Source organism: Eschrichtius robustus, chromosome 4, assembly GCF_028021215.1.
Source record: "Eschrichtius robustus isolate mEscRob2 chromosome 4, mEscRob2.pri, whole genome shotgun sequence".
In the NCBI taxonomy this organism is placed as follows: domain Eukaryota; kingdom Metazoa; phylum Chordata; class Mammalia; order Artiodactyla; family Eschrichtiidae; genus Eschrichtius; species Eschrichtius robustus.
The window spans coordinates 1291002-1307532 of NC_090827.1; the positions used below are offsets into that span (position 1 = coordinate 1291002).

The window sequence follows — 16531 nt, forward strand, 5'->3', positions numbered from 1 at the left end:
ACTATTCATATAATACCCATATACTATTCATATCATTATGCTATTCATATACTATTCATATCATTATAATACCCATATACTATTCGTATCCTTATAACACCCATATACTATTCGTATCCTTATAATATTCATATACATATACTATTCGTATCCTTATAATATACATATACTATTCGTACCCTTATATTCATATGCATATACTATTCGTATCATTATAATATTCATATACTATTCATATCATTATAATACCCATATACTGTTCGTATCATTATACTATTCGTATACATATACTATTCACATCATTATACTATCCATATACATACACTCTTCATATCATTATAATATTCATACACTATTCATATCATTACAATACCCATATACTATTCGCATCATTATAATATTCATACACATACACTATTCACATCATTATACTATTCATAAACACACAGTATTCATATCATTATACTATTCATATACATACACTATGCATATCATAATATTCATATACCTATACTATTTGTATCATTATAAAATTCATATACATACAATATTCATATCATTCTGATATTCATATCCATATATTGGGTTGGCCAAAAAGTTCGTTCAGGTTTTTCAAAAACCCGAAAGAACTTTTTGGCCAATCCAATACTATTCATATCATCATAATGTTCATGTCCATGTACTATTCATTATTATGTTCATGGTCCAGGAGATAATATTCACATCATTCCTTCTGCTGAAAACAGAGGTGTAAGCACAACCAACATGGCCAAGGAAGCTGGGAAGGGGGTCCTTAACTTCTACCTTCTACCTTCACATGTGAATTAGGTACAATGAAATCTTTTAAGCTTAACTTCAGAGGGTTTTGTGAAATACCGTAATTTAACCTCTGTTAACTGCATAGCAAAACAATAATCCTTTCATTCTGGCAAAAACCTTAGAGGGGAAATCAAATAATACTTAGAAATAATTCCATGAATGAATTAGAAATAAAACCTCAGTCAGCATCTCCCTGTCTTATGAAAGCCAAAGGAGGTGGCCTATTTAAAGACTGCTTCTTTAGAAAGTAGCCTGTACCCTAAAGAGAGCTGAGCACAGCCTAGCTCCCCAAGAGTCATGGCCAGGGGAATTGAGGAAAGTGTGCCATTTGAAAGCTCAAACAGCAAAAAGATACTAATACTTTAATACTGGAGATACAACTGCATAAAATATTGAATAAGCTGAGAAAAGAAAGGCCTGTGCAGTATATTTAAGACTTGCATAGGTAGAAGTCTTTGATTCTTAATGATTGGTGCTGTATTGCTCTTGCTTGGTTTTTCTTTGGGGGTAAAATTATATAGATGGATAACTAGCTAGCTAGCTGGGAATACGGGCGTTTCGTTGGCCGCAGAAGTTATCCATGTGTAAGTCGCTGTGCCAGTTGGACAAACAGGAGATGGCATCATCAACCCAAGGGAGGACATGGCAGGAACTGAAAGTAAAGGCTTGGCACAGAGAAGGGCACTGAGATATGCCCCGAATCCTCACGGAGTGCAAACGGTCAGAATCTTCCTGAATAACCGCAGGAAAGTAATAACTGGGCAATACACGGGGAAGATGGGGGGAAGGAAAGCCAAGAAGAGAGGGAGGTGCCGGGGGTAAAAGGGGGGATACGACGGGGACAAAGGTACAGACAGGCCTGGAGACAGATAAGCACGGGGAGACCGGCACGGGTTCCGGGAGTTACGGGATTCATTCCTTCTCTGCTGGAATGTTGATTTTGAACATTTCAAAACATAAAATCAAAACATCTCATTAGCCAAGGGCACAGTCCCTTGATCTCAGACTTGGTCAGGTCCCTACCCTTCATTTTAAGCCCTCTTGGGAGTGATTTTTTTTTTTTTTAAGTTACAAAAGTAATTGCTACAGAGGTCAAAGGATAACAAAACTATAAATTATGCCATCAAGCTCACTATACTCAAGTGCAGCTGGAAAGGGCTCTGGTAAAACCTTCACTCTAAATAGAATTTTATTCTGGCCAGAAGTGGAGGAGGGGAAAGCAATGAGTGTACGTCTGAAAGCTGCACGTAACTCCTTTTGGGTCTTGACACCAAGAGTGGAGACGGTTATTTCTGCACCATCGGCACTTCTTCCTCTTTCTGATGGAAAGGGAAAGTTTGGCTTTCAGGAACCATTTCTCCAGCAATACAAACCATCACTTAACTTCAGGATGGGCAAGGAACCCAAATCTTGCCAAGCATGGTAACACCTGCTCCCAGCTCCCCCTATAGTAACTGGTCCAGTGATGGATACTTGGCTCAAAGCAGGCCAGTCAAAACTCTTCCAAGCAGACGTGTGGTTGCCAAGGCGGAGGGATGGATTGGGAGTTTGGGGTTAGCAGATGCGAACCATTATACATAGAGGATGGATAAACAACAAGGCCCTGCTGTAGAGCACAGGGAACTACATTCAATACCCTGCGTAAACCAACTATACTTCAGTGAAATTACAAAACAAAAAGAAACTCTTCCAAAAATGTTTGCAGGAAGAGTTCCTGTCTCCTTCGAAGATTGCAAGTGCTAAAATCTTGGCACCTGTCTGGTTTCCTCTGCGATTTTATGAAGACAAATTGAGAGTGAAGTCCACCACAAGGAAGCAAGTCTAAGGAAGCAGAGAAGGAGACAGAGTTGGTGGCATCATTCAAAACCTGGATGAAGCCCATCCCTCAAGTGTTCAGGGACAGATCCAAACATGTCCTTTTTCAGTTGGTTACTTGAAGCTCAAAGGATCTTAAAGTTACTCTTTCTTGCATGAATCCCACTATCTTTCAATCGAAGCCATTACCTATTAGGGACATGTCTTCTGTCCTGGCACACCTGTAGCAGAATTGCAGTAGTATCCCCAGACTCTACGCAATACTGGTTTGTATTGTGGCTGTTCTCTGGGCCCACGGAGGCCTGGCTTAACCCACGGAGAAGTGAGGAAGGCCGTCGCTTCTCTATAACAGAGGGGCCATTTAACATTCTAAGCAATTCCCTAGTTTGTCTTTAATATAAATATTTCTATTGTCAGCAGTGTTGCAATTGGTCGTTTTGTTCCTCCCCAAACTTATGCCCTGGGGCAAAGGGGAACGTAGCTTTGAAATACAAAGCATTGATCCCACTGTAGAGGTTCTTTCTTTTTTAAAAAAAATTTTATTGGAGTCCAATTGATTTACAATGTCGTGTTAGTTTCAGATGTACAGCGAAGTGAATCAATTATACATATACATATATCTACTCTTTTTTAGATTCTCTTCCCATATAGGTTCTTGCAGAGTATTGAGTAGACTTCCCTGCGCTCACTAGTTATCTGTTTTATATATAGCAGTGTGTATCTGTCAATCCCCATCTCCCAGTTTATCCCTCCCCCACCTCCCCGGCAACTATACGTCTGTTCTCTGTGTCTGTGAGTCTGTTTCTGTTTCGTAGATAAGGTCATCTGCACCATTTGTGTTCAATTCTGCACATAAGTGACATCATATGGTATCTGTCCTTCTTTGCGCTCACGTGCATGGGCACACCGCCCCTCAGCGGCCCCTCCACTCACACGGAGCTTTAACAAGGAAGGAGGAGAACGGAAGAGAGGCAGATCTGTTATTAGATCAGGCAGAAAATAATTGGCCAAGGGTAGGTCTGAGGAAATCTCTCATGGAAGAGTTTTGTGTCTGCAAATAACACAATTCCTTCAACTAAGTGCCTTTGAATTCTTCTCCAATCCATTTTGCATGGCTTCTGGCGGTATTTTCTTGGTAAACTATACACTGGTCCATGTTCTCTTCTGCAAGAAGACCCTCAGCTTCTGAGAGCAGAAGAAGGGAGAGCAAATCCGTGCCTGGGGGCTCACGGTTGGACCCTGCCCACCGGGACAGCCCCACCTCGACGGCGTCACGCGCTCCAGGGGAAATCATCGTTCACACCTTCTTCCCCTCTGACCCATCTATCCTTTTACGTTAGCTGGCTCTTACTGACTACCTGATAGGTGCTGGTCGGTACTGACGTCTCACCTATTCTTCGAGGCGGAACACGCATTGTGTCTCCATCCTTCTGGATCATGACTCATCGTTTCCTAGTTGCGACAGGCGCTGGAGGAGACCCTAACCTTTGCCCTCACGGCCTCCTCCTGTGCTCCCTCCCCTTCTGCCCTAAAACACCAGTGACCTGTGTCGGCAACCAGCCTGCATATGCCTGGCACAGACAGGCCCTTCAGGAAGGTCTCGGGGACGGATAATAAATGCCCCAAGCCCACCTGGGCCCCCTACCCCTTGCCAGTGGTTGAGGTGGACGCCAAGCAAGTAGCCATGCTGCCACCTGTCACACCAGGCACAAGTCCTCTGGTCTCACAGCAAGGCTCCCACAGGGCACCTTCAAGACGCACTGAGCTTTCTGTCTCACCTAAGCTTTTCTTGCCGTCCTGAACAGAACTGGAATGCTGAGTGAGAGGCCCACACCCAGCTACATGTTCTGAGCCCCAGTTCTGCAGACTCAGGCTGGGGCTTCACGGGATGCCTTTGGACATTCCAGGGATAAAAGTTAAGATCATTTATGCCAAATAGTGTCTAACGCCGTCTTATCCTTCCCTTCACTATTTTAAGGGGCTCACGAAAACATTTTGCTTGAAAAATAAATTCTTAGGATGAACTTATGGGTCTCCAAGGTCATTAGCAGCTCAATAATACTGTCTTTTTTTCAGTTGTATGGCAATAGAACTAAGAAATATCTTTATTCCTTTCCACAAAATAACTTTTTCCTTAAAATTTAATCTCCTAGAGCTTGCACTGTCATTGTAAAATTGATGTAAGAAATCTATCCTAGACTTGAAAGTTACATCTACTAGAGGGAAACACAGAAAATGAGTATTTGAGTTTCTGAGGTCTGTGTGGGAGGGTGCGTGGGAGGGTTAATTTGTGCCCCCCATTTCTCCACAATAAATTAATAACAATTATTTATAGGCCGTTGCTGGTAAGATATGCAGTTACAGTCTGAATTAGAAAATGGTCAACAAAGCAACCTAAACACAATCAGTTACAGTCATAACTGTACTCTCTACTTACCGTCTTCTGGGACCTGTGGCCTTTCTATTTTAATTGTCTGTTTACTTGTCTGCTTCTGACCAGACTCTGAGTTACTCGAGGGCAGAGACCACTGCTCTTCACCACTGTCTCCCCGCACCCCCATGGGGCTCAGCAAGTGCCCACTGGACTTACAGTAAATACACGAGCAAAAACCAAGGCCACATTAATTCCACGATAAACAGCAGGAAGGGAGGACCATGTCCAAAAGATTTTCTTCATTTGGAAGAAAAACTAACAGTTTTGATCATCTTCAATTCCAAGTATTAGAAAATGTGTTTCTTTCGCCTAGCAGATTTAGCATTTCTATCATTCAACATTTTCCAGGCAGGAAACAAGACAGCATTTCCTCCAAAAGAAACTCAGCTGTTTTGGTGAAACAGAGGCACTATTTTATTTTTTTAAACTGAGGTAGAGTTGATTTACAATGTTGTGTTAATTTCCGCTGTACAGCAAAGTGATTCAGTTATACAGAAGCACTACTGAACAGTCCATTCTTTTCCACACACTGTCATTTACGGTCTTTCTCTTTGTAAAATATAACATGTAATAAGTAAATTTATTTATGTCAGAGAGGAGCAAACAAAAAAAAATTAAGACTTTTCCACTAAAAAGTGCCCTCTTAAGCACATCATATGTCACACACATAAGAGCCACACGTGCACAGAGAACACTGAAAAACAAGACATATTTCGGTGCTTTTTACACCAATGTGTGTACACACACACACACACACACACAAACACACCCCATTCTTCCATTCCTGTCCCACACCAATACCCTCCACCACGTTGCCTGCACATCTTCTCAGGCCGGAAAAGCAACAAAACCAAACTTGCCTCTGACTTGTTTTGCTCTTCGTAATAACGTCAACCTCACAGCATAAAAACACAACTCCCTCTGTCTGTTTCTTTATAAAAGATGATTTGAGAAGCCAGCAAGGCCACGGGGCTAAAAGTCAAACATCTCACTCGAGTCTGCCCTCTTTTGAAGATGCCGCTAAAACAGTGAATCACATTTTCTAGACTCTTCCGTGTTTCAGACTTGAGAAAATATTGACACTGGGGCAGCTTGAATTCCGAAGATGCATTTTATCGGGGACACATCTGTATTTAAGTTCTCCAGCCTTGTCATGGAAAGGAGTCCATCTGGCCATTTTTTAAAATCAACTTTAAACTTGAACTTGAGAACACTAAGTCTTGTCAGGAGGAACTTGGTTTTGCTTGAAACAGTGTAGCTTCCAGCCACATGGTGGACAAAGTTAGGCAGAGAAACTCCTCTTGGTACGTTACAACAAAAATTGCTGAACAAATGAGTACAAGAAAACCTTTGTGTTTCATGCAGTACTGAACCGTCAGGAAAATAAGAGAATTCTCTGGAGGACAGACAAGAAAAGGAACCAATATTTCAGTGAGGTGACTATGCTCTGGGCCCGGCGGGCACCTGCGGAGCCTCCAGTGGGTGCGAGGGCGGGGTGGGGATGGGCAGTTAGTGGGCCACAAGGTGGTCCAGGAGCTGCGTGGGGCTGCATCCTAGCTCCATCCTTCCCTCTCTACCCTGCGGCCCACACATGTCACTCTGTAAAATGTACCCCTCGATGGGAGACTACAGGGATATGTCAGCAATTAACCTGATGACTAACTTCTCAACAGCCATAGACAGTGGACGGCATCTTCACATAGTTGAGAAAAACATAAACACACAACTGAAAATCCTATATCCCGTCTGAACAACTTCCAAGAAGGAAGGTGAACTAGAGAAATGTTCAAATAAATAAGACCTGAGTATTTACTATCCACAGGCTTTCACTTAAGAGACTTTTAAAGACTATACTGAAAGAAGTAAAATGATCCTACCCCCAAAATTCTGAAGTGCAAGAAGAAATCGTTAGCATCAAAAGTAAGCCCGTAGGGATGGCTAAAGAAACATCGATCATACAAAACAGTAACGACACATGTTTTACTTGTGAAGGTAAAGAATACAAAACTAAAATCCTCAGAAACTCACATATATGAGGAATGGGAGTAACTGTGGTGAGAACCAAGCCAGCTTGGGCGAGAAGGACGAAACCAGCCAGTTATGTGGTTATAGTAACAGAACATGACTACTTGACTGTCTTCGTTATTTTCCCAGGCCGACACCTTTACTGTTAATTACAGGAACTTCCTGCAAAGAACCATCAACTCCTTTAACAAAGCATCAGCAGTTCACTGTCCAGCGCTGCGGAACCCACGCCTGAAAATCCCTGCCTTGTTCCCTCCAGTTCTAAACTATTCTGTCCTAATTCTTGCCCAACCCTTAGTCCAGTCTCAGACTGAAGATCCACTTTAAACCAAACTTCAAACCCTCAGCAAAGTCTGGTTTTGCCTTTCCTACCCAGACGCTGCTCGAGCTGTCAAGGTGGTCGTCCCTGTCACCACGGTGAGCAATAAACTCAGCTCTGTCTTACCAGCTCAGTGAGCTGAGAGCTGGGATTCAGCATTCCAGGGCAGTTCAAAGGTTCTCAGGTAATCTTCTATTTGGGGAAGGCGGGTAAACATGAACGAGCTTTCTATATGGAGTCCCGTATGCATTTCTAAGGTAGCCATTGAAACACAGAACCTGATGTACAATTTCTAAATTCGTAGAAAAGAAAAATAGGATGAGAAGACAAACAATGAATGCAAAAAAGGAAAGGAAGAAACAGAAAAATGAGTAGAAATGCAATGCACAAAAGAAATAGTAGCAGGCTTCCCTGGTGGCGCAGAGGTTAAGAATCCGCCTGCCAATGCAGGGGACACGGGTTCGAGCCCTGGTCCGGGAAGATCCCACATGCTGCAGAGCAACTAGGCCCGTGAGCCACAACTACTGAGTCTGTGCTCTAGATCCCATGTGCCACAACTACTGAGCCTACGTGCCACAACTACTGAAGCCCGTGTGCCTAGAGCCCGTGCTCTGCAACAAGAGAAGCCACGGCAATGAAAAGCCCGCACACAGCAACGAAGAGTAGTCCCCGCTCGCCGCAACTAGAGAAAACCTGTGCACAGCAACAAAGACCCAATGCAGCTGAAAATAAATTAATTAATTAAAAAAAAAGAAGAATTAAATAGTAGCACTGAATCTAAAGAAGGCATAATCAGAACCAATGTGCTAAATTAAGTTCCTAAGTGTAACATGAAGATTTTTAACTGAATTTTTCTTTTTAATGTTACTCATGTTCCTCTCACAAGGGACAACACACACACAAACACACACACACACACACACACCCCTAAGGACACAGGAAAGCTCAAAGTAAAAAATGGAAAGAATGCCAGGCAAATAACCAGCCCAATTACCTGGCACATCTATATCAATATTAGGCACAATATACTTTGAAGTCAAAACAAAACATTAATAAAGATTAAACAAGAGCAGGTCTCTGAGCCTGCCTGCACCAACCAGCACAATTTAAAAACATATAAACACAAAAGTGGACAGTCCTACAAGGTGAAACTGATAAATACATGTATTCTCTATTAGGAGTATTTGACACCTATCTCTCAGGAATTGTTACACCAGGAAGAAAACAAAATCAGGGAAGACCCAGATGCTGTGACCAGCACAGCTACAAAACTTGCCATGATGTTCATACGTGCAGTGCCGCACCCGTAACGGAACGAGAGCACATTTGGAAACTTGAAAAACTTGAAGCAAGTGAAGCCAAGTATTAAATTTTGAACAATCACAGACAAACGGGCCATATTCTTTATCCAAAATACAATTAATTTAGAAATCTGTAACAAAAATTGCATTTAACGTAGAAAATGAACAATATGCTTCTATATGACCCATGTGGCTTAAAAGAAGAAAACAATCGATGTTATAAAAATCCTCAAATGGACAAAAATAAAAATACCACATTATCAAAATTGGCAAGATGCATTGAACACTGGATTGAGAAAGCAAATTCGTGTCGTGGAAATGTAATAAGTGAGCAAGGGACTTCCCTGGTGGTGCAGTGGTTAAGAATCCGCCTGCTGATGCAGGGGACACGGGTTCGAGCCCTGGTCCGGGAAGAGCCCACATGCCACGGAGCAACTAAGCCCGTTCGCCACAACTGCTGAGCCTGCGCTCTAGAGCCCACGCACCACAACTACTGAGCCCACGTGCCACAACTGCTGAGCCTGTGCTCTAGAGCCCGTGGGCCACAGCTGCTGGGCCTGTGGCTGGAGAGGCCAGTGCGGTGAGGGGCCCTCGCACTGAGGTGGGGAGCAGCCCCCCACTCACTGCGGCTGGGGAGCACCTACGTGCAGCGGCGAAGGCCCAATGCAGCCATAAGTAAATAAATAAATAAATAAATTTTATTAATAAATAAATAAATAAATTGATCTTCAAATAAATTAAAAAAAGAGCAGCATGAGCAGTCCGAGGTGCCCATCGCCTGGAGAACATTCTGGCCAGAATCTTTCAGCAGGACTTAATTATGAAGACACACTCAGAAATGAAATTGAGAGACATTCCACAGAACAAACGGGCTGGATAGTTCACAAATATCAGTGTCATGAAAGCGAAGAAAAGGCAAGAAAAGAGTTACAATAACCAACTTCAATCAATGATTGATTCCCAAATCAAAACATAATAAGGAAAAAAGCAAATAATGAAGTGATAACATATTGGGATCATGAGAAACATTGGAAAATCAACTATATATCAGGTAATAGTTTCACGTTAATGTTACATTTCTTGCAGGTGATACTGATTTTCAAAACACAAAGGAAATATCCTAGTTCTCAGGTGATACATGGTGAGGTATAAAGTGTCATTATGTCTGTAACTTATTTTTAAAAGCCAAATTAAATGAATAAAAAAATGTCTCCCAAAGGGGAAAAAGGCCACTTAGAAAAGTAAAAAAAAAACAAAACAAAAACAAAGTACTTCAAATAATATAAGAAAATCTTCATCAATCATCATATTCAATATCGATGTGTTAACAGCAAATCTTTTACTTCCAGTGGCCAAGGATGAAACGATTTCAACAACAAAGTAAATAACAATAGCACTGCGTTATAACACAGGGCATAAAATAAATCTCCGTGAGTCTATACTGATACAAATGATTGAAGAAATAAAGGAAGGAAGGAACGAAGGAAGGAGGCAAGGAGGGAAGGAGGGAAGGAAGGAAGGAAGGAGGGAAGAAAGGAAGGAAGGAAAGAGGGAAGGAAGGAAGGAAAGAGGGAAGGAACGAAGGAAGGAGGGAAGGAACGAAGGAAGGAAGGAAGGAAGGAAGGAGGGAAGGAAGGAAGGAAGGAGGGAAGGAGGGAAGGAAGGAAGGAGGGAAGGAGGGAAGGAAGGAAGGAAGGGAGGAAGGAGGGAAGGAAGGAGGGAAGGAAGGAAGGAAGGAGGGAAGGAGGGAAGGAAGGAAGGAAGGAGGGAAGGAAGGAAGAAAAGGAAACGGCACAAATTTTCTTTACTGAAGAATTCCCAGTAGTATATGTATATATCCCCCCCTCTAGGAGGTGTAACTTAATCACTGTCTCCTAGAACGTGGACTGGACTTAGTCACGTCCCTCCAAATGATAGCATATGGAAGGGAAATGTACTCCCTCACCCGAGGAGAAGCCCACCTGACCTGAGTGATTATTGCTAACAGCATCTGATGAGTGCGGTTGGTAGTACGTACCCTCTGCCACCATATGAGGGGAAGAGCAGCTTACCTATTTGGAACCCTGCCCCCAAACCAATAACCGCAGTGTAATCACGAGGACACATCTGAAGAACCTAAACTGAGGCCTCTCCTACAAATTGCCTGACCACTTCTCTTCAAAACTGTCAAGGCCATGAAAGACCAAAAAGCAAAACTCACAGATCAGAGACGACTAAGGAGGCTTGAGGGCTAAATGCAAGGCTCATCCTGGAAAGGATCCTAAACCAGAAAAAGCACACGGAGTGACCGCACTGCTGACATCTGAGTGAAGCGTGTAGTTCAGTGAGTGGCATTGTATGAATGCTGGCGTCTTAGTTACACAAATATGTGGTGGTGACGGAAGACGTAACACGGGAGGAACCTGGGAATATGGAAACTGTACCATCTTGGCAACATTATGTAAAACTAAAGTTATTCCGAAGTTTAAACTTTATTTTTTTTTAAAGAAGCAAACTCTAAAATCAGGAAGTCAGAGACACCACCTCATGCAATCAACAACTTAATAAGAAATAGAAAAGACTAAAAAGAACTGACTGGAAGAAAGAAATCTTTTTCATGAACCATATCTTTTTTTGCACAAACCCAAAATAATTGCCAGAACAATTATTAAAATAAAGAGCTTAGCGAGTTTGCTAGATATAAGATCGATACTAAAAAATTGATTGCCTTTCTATATACCAGCAACATACAATTAGAAATGTAATTTTCAAAAAGGGATTTTAGTAAGAGACCACAGAAAGAAATCTAAATAATGATGCATCACATCTTTATAACGAATAGTTTAAAACTGTACAGACAATAAAGAAGACCCAAATAATCGGAGAAGCATAAGGTTCTCAAGGACAGGAAGGTCATTACAATAAGGATGGCAATTCTTTCCAGAATGATCTATACATGCAATGCTATTTCAATAAAAATCACAACAGGAGTTTTCAAGGAACTTGGTAACCTATTTGTAAAAACATATATTGAAAAGTAAAATGGTGAGAACGCTTGAAAAGGAGAGGAACACGAGGCGACTTCCCCACCACACAGCTTCTGTAACGCTACAGTAATTGAGACAGGGGCAGTTTGGTACACAGTGGGGCACAGTAAACCCAAGGAACAGAACAGAGAACCGAGAAACAGGCCAGATCAGATACAAAAATCTGACCTGTAAGTTAGCTGGCTTTGCACATCATTGGAAGAAAGTGTGACTATTCAATAAATGACATCAGGACTCCATGGGATACCCTAGTGAAAAACCTCACATCGATAAGATAAATTACAGATGAATCGAGGACTTAAATGTGGAAACCAAAGTTTAAATAGCCAAAGATCCCAGTAAAAACTGGGCAAAAGACATGAGCAGGCATTTCACAGCAAAGGATATCTGAGTAGCCAATAACAATATGAAAATTTTCAAGCTCACTGGTAATTAGAAGAAACAAATAGGAATTAACATTAAGGTACAATTCTACACTTACCCTAATACCCAGAATTAAAAGAATGCCAAATCAAAAGGTTGGGGAGAATGCAGAAAAACAAAATTTTGTATATTGTTGGTAGAACTGTAAATTGGTCACTTTTAAGAATAATTTAACTCTACCTCGTGAAGTTGAAAATATTAATTTCTTAAGACAGCAATACCAATCTTAGCTATAGATTCGAAGAAAGTTTTCTTGCACTTTTGGACAAGGAGAGCTCGAAATACGCCAGACATTCATCAAAGCGGAAAAGATAAGAAAGGTTGCCTATTTATACAAGGGAGTTCGGTCCGTCACAGACAGCAAAGGATCCAAGCTCTTTGCATCCACGTGAACTCGAAAAACATCGCACTGCATCAAGTCACAGGAGTAAGCACGTTGTATTATCCCACTGATATATACTTCAAAAGAGGCAAAACATAATTTTTACAGGCTAGTTCACAGGGAGATGTGTACATGTGGTAAAATTGCAGAGAAAATCGGGAGGTCGAGGAAAAACAGAAAAACTTAAGACAATGATTATATGTGCAGGAATAATAGGAAGGTAAATCAAGGAAGCACAAAAAGAAGGGATTTCAGAACTACTGGAAGAGTCACTTTTCTCGAGTCTCATGGTGAGTGAAGTTGAGCCACAGGCGACGCTAGGCATTCTGGACGATAGTTTATCTTCTGTGATCTAACTGTTCACATGCATCACACACACGCGTGCACACACGCACGCGTGCACACACGCACGCACACAGGACGCTGCCTGTCCCGTCACACGTCCAGCCAGGCGTGCAGGGGTCACATGGCCCTCCTGGCACTGACCTGTGGGAACAGAACTCCTGTCACAGCCACCGCTGTCACCGGTCCTTTGTCTCGGACCCGGGAGCCCCCTGTCCGCAATCAGCGTCCACGAAACTGTGGTAGGTTAAGCTGCTACTTTGCAAGGAGGGCCAAACCTTAAACCCTCTGCAGTTTTTACAACATTATGTAATCGTCCATATGAAAAGAAGGCAAGAGGTGTAGAACAGCATGCTGAAAAACCATCTCTCTACGAGGGTTAGAAAAATGGATTTTAGTACGTGTTGAGTTATAAAACATGAATGAGATCTAGGGCAGCTACTTTACTTCTCTGGCTTGTTTGCTTATCTATAAAATGAAGGGTTGAATAACACCATCTCCAAAAACAGCTAGAATAACTTATCCTTCTCAAAGCCTAAAATTAGAGATGTAAGGGAAAAAATAACCTGAAACACATAGCCACAGAAAGAAGAACTTGAAAAAAACAATGTAATATATATAAATGTTAAAGATACAAATTGTGATGACAGCAAGTATAAAGTTTATCTTATCTGTATTGAAATATTTATCTGTAATATACCATAAAGAGAAAATTCTCTTTTAACTTGTATATCAAAGGGAAAATAAAGAACCCCACAAAGAAGCTCAAGTAAAATATTTTCATGATATACAAATGCCACTGAAGTGAAAAATCTTCCATGAGACCACCCAACCTTGACAAGTATATTCACATAGGATTTAAAGAGTAATATTTGTATGACATACGGTAGGTGGTCTTTTGCGTGGGTGAAATACTCCAGCTGACTTTGGTTCATGAAAGCTTCCAGGAGAATTAGGATAAATTTCTACCTGGCCAAGTATAATGTTAGCCTAAATGTCTAATTCTACTTTCAGAGCTGTACTTCTTCCTTAGAATGAAATATTCAAACCTCTTAGTTCTGGGTGTATGTATGTATCTATTTGTGTACCTATGGATACCGGACACCATGCATAATATGTATACATGGACACTTCTCTTTCTTTTTATACCTTACTATTTATCTTATTGATTTGGCTCTAAGGAAGCTCAAATGTAAAAGTTTTGGCACTAGTGGTAACTCTGGCACAACCTACATTCCTTTACTTGGCTTTTTATTCTCTATTCCTTATTTTATAAATTGTTTTACTCTATATGTAATTTTTTTTACCATATATTACCTCAAATTACTTTCAGATGTAGATAGAGCTTAAATAAGGTTGTAAATTTCTTGGATCATCAGAAAAACATAAGAGAACAAAAGATGCCATTTTAAATCACAGCCTCAAAATGAAGCAACTTGAAAGACTGTAACAGTTGTTACACTGTTGGAATTTCAAGTATGATCACTTACTTGCATATGTCATCTTCTGGGTCTTCAAGCCCAAATCTCTCATCAAATGTGAGCTGTATCCATACATTTTCCTCTACTGCTACTAATCTCCATACCAAGACCATATTTCTTGGATAAGTATGAGGAAACCGTGGGCTGTGAATACTTCCATTAGTAGACACAGTAATAATTCTCTCATGCTGGGGATCTTGTACTCCTGAAATTAAAAACATAAGCATAGACACACACTTAGAACGGACATTTCAAAAATTATAGGTTTCAAAATAACTTCTGAAAAAAGGTAACAAATACAAGCCCAAAGTTTCCCATGAACTGTAATTACTGAATGATTTCAACCCTTAAATGAACTCGAAAAAAGAAAAAAGAAATGAGGTCAAAGCAATGGTGTCAATTTCTTGTTGTAAGGGAACTAACAGCAGTCTATAAAGATATGAAAGTATAAGAAATGTTGCAGGACTTCTCAGTGACTTTAAAAGGCTAACATGAATTTTAAATTTCTAAGAGGAGAAGTATAAAATAGCTTCCAAGTTTATTAGGCATGGTAACCTTTTACACGGTGAAACGCCAAAATACATTGTTATTAATATCTTTTTCTTTTGCTTAGATTGTTGGGGGAGAGATGAAGGGACGGTCAAATTGAGACAATTTGTTGAGACAAAAGTGTTCTTTTTTTTATTGAAGCATAGTTGACTTGCAGTGTTTCAGGGGTACAGCAACATGATTCATTTATATATAGATTTTTTTTCAGATTCTTTTCCATTATAGATCATTACAAGATATAGAATATAGTTTCCTGTTCTATACAGTAGGCCCCAGTTGTTTATCTATTTTACACACAGTAGCATAGAGACAAAAGTGTTCTTATATCCACCCAACTGAGAGTTCATAATGAGAGGAAACACATAATTGGTATTTGGAAAATGAGCAGCTGTTTACCTACACAAAGAAAATCTAAGTAAGACAGTTACACTTTTTCAGGCCATGAAAATCCAATCCATTAAGTTTGCTAAATCCCAGTAAAAAAACAAACAAACAAACAAACAAAAACAAAACCTTTTAAAGACTCTTTTATTCAATTTCTAAAACAATTTAAAAGTCCTAAACTGCACCTTGAACACATGAAGTAATGTGCATGGCACAACACCTGACACGTTTTTTTGTTCAACTTTGATATACTCATAACATCAGGACAACAATATTATACTATACCAATACCTCATTAGTTTTCATGATTTAGAGATATGCTTCATAAGACTGAACTTTGTATTTGCAGTATTACACAGAGAGAAGACTATCATTACTTTATAGGCACCATTTTTCCTTTATTTGCCCATTTCCCAACATCCAATCTCAATATATGCATAGTTACTTGCAGAAATATGAAAAAATTCTCATTTTATTGACTCCTTTTAGGTACATCCCATCAAACTGTGCAATACAGAGTTGTCTAAGGCCTATTAAATCATTGACATTTTATACTAAACTTCATTTTTCTTCTCTTTTTTTTTTTTCTATTATGGTTTTCTGCCTTTTCCTCTTCAATTCTTTCACTTCCATACCCTACTTCCCTTTTAATTGAAATATAATTGATTTACAGTATTGTGTTAGTTTCAGGTGTACAGCAAAGTGATTCAGTTATACAGACATATGTATCCACTTTTTTCAGATTCTTTTCCATTACAGGTCATTACAAGACACTGAGTACAGTTCCCTGTGCTCTACAGTGGGTCCTTGTTGGTTCTCTGTTTTATAGACAGTAGTGTGGATCTGTGAATCCTAATTCCTTTTTAACCAACGGACTCCTTAGTGCCAAGCTTGCCTGCTCAGTATTTCAACTCCACGTGTTCTCCCCATGATTTTACACCGATGACCTTGCTTCCCGCTCTGGAAGGCAGACTCTAAGGCGACCCCCAATGTCCGTCACGCGTCAGGAGCCCCTGCCTTGAGTGGGTGGAAGCTGTGACAAGGATGGGGTATTACCCCCATGATCACAGTTAACTCTGAGTTAACCAGAAGTTAGGTTATAGGAAGAGCCTAACCTAATAGGGTGAGCCCTTAACAGAAGCCGGCCCTTCTTGATCTTAGAAATTCCAGGTGTGAAAGAGACTCAACGGGGGGGGAATTCTGTGTGGTGGCCTTGGAAAGCGAGCAGGTT

General features: G+C 40.7%; 1 protein-coding gene across 2 annotated transcripts in view; it reads right to left on the minus strand.

The window, feature by feature from the left end:
- The window catches only part of PDGFC (platelet derived growth factor C), a 219625-nt gene that overhangs the window by 75471 nt on the left and 127623 nt on the right, over positions 1-16531 (minus strand). For both annotated transcript variants that reach the window (XM_068542379.1, XM_068542378.1), the window contains exon 2: positions 14377-14572. In XM_068542379.1, coding sequence (XP_068398480.1) covers positions 14377-14572 — 196 coding nt within the window. The remainder of the gene's footprint in view (positions 1-14376; positions 14573-16531) is intronic.